The sequence below is a fragment of the Gavialis gangeticus genome, unplaced genomic scaffold (genome assembly GCF_001723915.1).
Source record: "Gavialis gangeticus isolate Ggan-Ray unplaced genomic scaffold, GavGan_comp1, whole genome shotgun sequence".
Lineage (NCBI taxonomy): Eukaryota > Metazoa > Chordata > Crocodylia > Gavialidae > Gavialis > Gavialis gangeticus.
The window spans coordinates 13,143,361-13,148,344 of NW_017729009.1; the positions used below are offsets into that span (position 1 = coordinate 13,143,361).

Below are 4,984 nucleotides of genomic sequence, written 5' to 3' on the forward strand. Positions count from 1 at the left end.
TGTAGTTGGGGCTGGTCCTGTTTTGAGCAGGGGGTTGGACTAGATGCGACCTCCTGAGGATCCTTCCAACCCTCATTAACTATGAGTCTATGAATCCACACCCCAAAGGATTTTATAAGCACCTAAAGAGTGAAAGGAAAAGCCAGAGTTGTAATATTTCCCCTCTCTACCTGTGTGTCCTGAAATCCAGAGTTGTGTGGTTTATTTTTTTTTTTTTTTTTGGCAATGGCTGCGAGACAGAAAGGGACAACTTTCCTCTCTCTTCACATGCCTCAGTTACAAGCTCCTTGCATCCAAGTCCCTGTCCTTTGCACATGGCTGTGACACACTTTGCAGGCCACCAGCAAAACCTTAGGTGCGATGCAAGTAGATCTAATTGTTCCTGTGAAGGCTGGTACAGAACCAGGTTTTGTACTGGGGTCTCCTGGTGGGTTTGTGCACTTCAGAGAGCAGAGGTTGCACTAAAGCCTTAAGAGGTTCCCTGTTCTGTTTCTGCATTTAATCACAAATAAAAGGGAATAAGGCTTTTTTTGCATTCCAGGTCTTCACAAAGCTCCCTATCTAGCTGATCTCTATAGACAGACCAAGAGGGCAGCCGGCCTTCCTCCCCTAAGAGGATTAGCATGGTATCGGGAAACACTCTCGCTGGTCCCAGCTGCCATTACTGCCCTGCCGGATTACTGTTTGCACTTTGGCAGCGAGAGAGGAAATCAAAGCCAGGCCATGGTATGCTGCTGTATACAAGCTCCTCTGTAAGAGAGGGGGTTGGACCCAATGCCAGGAAGCCCTGAGCCACTGGGGACATACACAATCTAAGCAACATCTTTTTGTTTCAGCTACCATTTCTCCTCCCTCCAAAAGGGACGCTCAGACTTCAGAGTGGCATTCTGGTCTGGTCCTGTATTTGCTTGGTGTGGCAGTAGCAATCACAGCAAAACATCCCTGCCCACCAAAGCTGCAGGGTCTAAAATGACTGGGTGCCCCTTCAATCAGGTCATGCAAGAAAAGGGAGAGGGGAAAAAAAGACAAAGCCCTGCAGTGGCACATGCCATCTTTCGCTGCTTATGTTCATGCTTCTTTGTGGCATTGGATTTCTTTTCCTCTGCCCACCCTGTGCCTGGGCTGCTGGAAGCACCTGCCCTTTGCCCCTGGCTATGCTGTGCCCCAGAAGCATTGCACCATAGAGCTGTGCATAGTTGTTTCTGGGGACAAACATGGAAATCTGAACTTACAGGAGGCCCGGGGGGACCTGGCAGGCCTGGGACACTGGACATGCAGGTACAGGCAGGAGCCAAGGCAGGACACGTCTCTTCATCTCTCTGAAGAAAGAGAACAAGCTTGTCTTAGGGGCTGTGTGCCCAAGTGCACCTTTCCCCTGCATTCAAAGCGTGTGCACACACATGAGTCTCAAGCTGATAACTACATGGCCTCAGTTTCTCAAGAGAGACATCATCACCTCCTGAGCCCCTCAAAACACCAGCATTTCCTTCTTGGTCCTACGTGATAAATTCCCCAGTTGGATGTCAGTGAGCAGAGAGGTCTTCTGTGTCTTACCAGTGCAGGGAGCTCACAACATGGGTCATCCTCTGCCCACAAAGCATTGCACACAATCTGCAAAGACTGCAGCTGGAACTGTGGAGCAAAGAGAGGGAGATGACACTCACTAGAAGAGCTGCAAAACCTACTTCTACGTAGGCATGCCTAGCTATTCCACCACCCCGCATCGCTGAAGCCGGGGGTCCCGATGAGAATACAAGTATAGAAAAAGCGTGAGACCGCGTGGATATCTCGATGGTCCCTAGTACAGCAGTTACAAACTGAATGCAGAAACTATTTTATGCTCTTAGCAAGAGCTCATGCCAAATCTCATTAAGACAACAAAGGGAAGAATAGCTCCTTCTAACTGCCACCCCGCAGAGAGATCTAGGGGGAAAATGCACGTCGGCTCTTGGCTGCATGCTGCGGCAGCCGACTGCAAGAGAAACCCCTATGAATTCATTCATGTCTTTTGTTCCCCCCTCCACTTTACACCAGTTCACTCATTCAGTTGCAATTGAACCAGATGCAGCTGCACAGCGATGTAGCACTTAGGAGCACCCGGGAACTGCTTGGATGGCACGTCTTCGGGCCTCCGAGTCAAGAGCTGTGCAAAGCGACACAACGGGCAAGGCCCACGCCAATAGCGCTGTGCTCCTGATTTATTCACACATCAATAGCAGCTCCCCAAATCCCAAAGCTCCAAGTAATTGGCTTCAGCACCAGCCAAAATGTAAAAAAAAAACAAACAAAAAAAACCTTTCCTTTGCTGCCACTCAAGGAAATTGGTAGGAGAGCAAAAGCAGCAGGTATTCTTGGGAGACGTTCCAACTTCCCACCCCCCAATCTCCTCTTCTTCCTCTCCTTCAGCTGCCAGATCCCTCTATTTTGATTAGCACGGGGGACAAATGCCACATGAAAACTAAATTAAAAAAAAAAAGCAGCTGGTGCATTTTAAGATAGACTGCTTTTTTTTAAATGCCATTTTCCCTGAATTGAGGCTTTTTTCTCTCGTGCACTTAACCATGAGAAAGCGGACTAATGGAGGGAGTGTGACATGTAGCATATAGATATAAAATTAGCCCGGTAGATCAACTGGCATTTAAAGACATCTCAAATGAAATAAGGCTGGATGATAACCAATAATGAGGCACTCTGTCTTCTCAAGGGCAGCTGAGCGGACGTAGATGCGAAGCCTCGCTAGGCTTGAAGGATGATGGAAGTGGAGACGGTGTGAGCTGTTCATTAGTGGCTCCTCAAATGCTCAACTTCGCTAGCTAAGCTGCTAAAGAGGAAACGAAGATGAGCGCCAGGAATTTCAACTCCCAAGAAGAGATCTGACGGGGTCATTGCCAGCCTAAACTGCAGCAGCATTTTTTTTTTGACGTGCAAACTGAGGTCTGCTTGACTCGGTGTCCCCCTGTTTTGTTCCCCATCTGTTCCTGCACATCACAGGGAATGCTGCTGACTCGAGTCAGGTACGTTTTTCATGGTATGCTGAATGACTGCTTCTCCCTTGAGTTAGCTGAGCCTGCATGTAATGCCTGTGGCCAGATTGCTTATGCAAAGCTGTCTTCAGGTGTGGGAAGTTGCAACCAGCTGACCTTGTCTGGTTTGCAAATCCTTAGCTCTACAGTTGCAAGCCAAGTGGAGACGGCGCATCGTTCAACTGCTGACCAGCCCTTTAAGCAAGGGTTTAGATCAGCATGAAGCGAAGTAGTCCTATGATCTCGTAGCGGTTTTCCACTCATTTTACACTGCTGTCAGGGGCAACACAAAGTGCAAGGAAAGGATGAATCAGCTCCAGGGCACGTTTGTGTCTCAATGTTGCTTTTCCCCATGGGACTGAAGCTTGCCCATTCACTCCTTTCTGGGGCCCGCTGCAAGGTCCCTGTGCTTGCTTCCTCTCTCCCTAGCAAGCCAGGGTTTGAGGGGGTTTTGTCACATGGGCTGGCATTGAGCTGGTTTCTCTTTGATTAAACTGGCAGTGAACCTCGAAAGCTGCGCATTGCTTTTCAGCCGTCCACACACGCACCCAGGGACAAGGCTTTCTTGGGAGCAAGACTGAATGAAACGCATCCACACGTACTGCTCTCTAATCCCCATTACTGGCTGATGCTACTCCGTGGGAGTTTGCCCTCCAGTCCTGCCTCTTCTGCGTATTACAGCAGAATCAGTTTCCTCTGGCTCTGAAACTAGGCAATATTCAAGTGAAAGGCCTGCTGTTTCCTTGCAGTTCAAGCACACCACACTATGGCTAGTCCCAAACCTCAAAGGCTGCGCTTCCAGAAGGAGAAAGGAGAGAAAGCCACTGCATTAAGAAAAACTCATTAAATCTCTAAAAAAGGAAGGGGGAGAGAACACACTGCCTGGCTTCACAGATGTGCTATAAGGCACTCTGCACCAGAGGGATGGGAGACCATCATCCTATCCCCATCCGGCTGAATTTGGACCCACAGATCCTCCTGAAAATGAATAAGCCTTGGACTTACGGTGGCCGACCCGCTCCTCGGTCCTCTGGTCCTTGTGAGTTTCCCCAGCATGACAAAGCCCGCAGTGGAGATGCTGCCCACCGCATTGACTGGTCTCTCCGCTATTTTCCTGCAGTCCAGGTAGAGTTTGATCTTGAAATGGCTCACGGCTACGTGCACCTGGCGAACAGGCAAGGAGAGACGTGTTGAACCTCAACGGTGGGTGGTAGGTCTTGTTAGAATAAAACAAAGGTTTCTTCAAGACTCATGTACCTGGCAGACTTCACGTGCACGTCTACCGGCAGAGGCCGGGGTTTATAGTGATCGCAAAGGATCTGGGCTGGAAAGCACTAGAGCAGTGATTCTCAACCGGGGTGCCTTGATATACTCTCAGGGATGCTGCAGGGAGCTACGCAGTATTAGCACTGTTGTGTGCACAAACATGGGTCACCAGATCGACTCAAGAGTCTTCCTACGGGAAGCTATAGTGCAAACAACTATTCTGACCTCTGTGGTCATTCTGAGGGGTTTTATGCAACAAAGGACCGCTCTCTTATTTTTCTGTTGTCAAAAAAGGAGTGACTCGAGTCTAAAAATGTAGAGAAACACTGCAACGTAGAATTACTTCTAATAGCTAACATATCTAAGATGCAAAACCAGCGCTTCACAACTCAAGGCAGCCATTCTCTGGAGAAACCCCCCCAGGGCTGTGATGTTAAATTACTCATCATCTTCCAGAATAAATCCCATCCTGGGTCTGCCTAATGAGATTGGTGCATGGTGCTGGTTTTGGGGGTGAGGGCACTTATCCACTGAGATCCTATAGACTAAAGAGCCACTGGGGACACAGAGATGGCTTTCAGTCAATTAGAGGTGAACACCATTTTTTAAATATTGAAATGTCACCAAAAATTGGGAGGTGGGATCTCAGGAATGATTTTTTTAAATAACTATTTTTTTTTTTTTTTTTTTTTTAA

The 4,984-nt window shown here is 48.4% G+C and overlaps 1 protein-coding gene across 1 annotated transcript in view; it reads right to left on the reverse strand.

Moving 5' to 3' along the window:
• Window positions 1-4,984, reverse strand: part of COL20A1 (collagen type XX alpha 1 chain) — an 87,124-nt gene that overhangs the window by 25,157 nt on the left and 56,983 nt on the right. The window contains exons 24-26 of the mRNA XM_019510107.1: window positions 4,029-4,187; window positions 1,555-1,632; window positions 1,233-1,319 (exon numbers count right to left, since the gene is read on the reverse strand). Coding sequence (XP_019365652.1) covers window positions 1,233-1,319; window positions 1,555-1,632; window positions 4,029-4,187 — 324 coding nt within the window. The remainder of the gene's footprint in view (window positions 1-1,232; window positions 1,320-1,554; window positions 1,633-4,028; window positions 4,188-4,984) is intronic.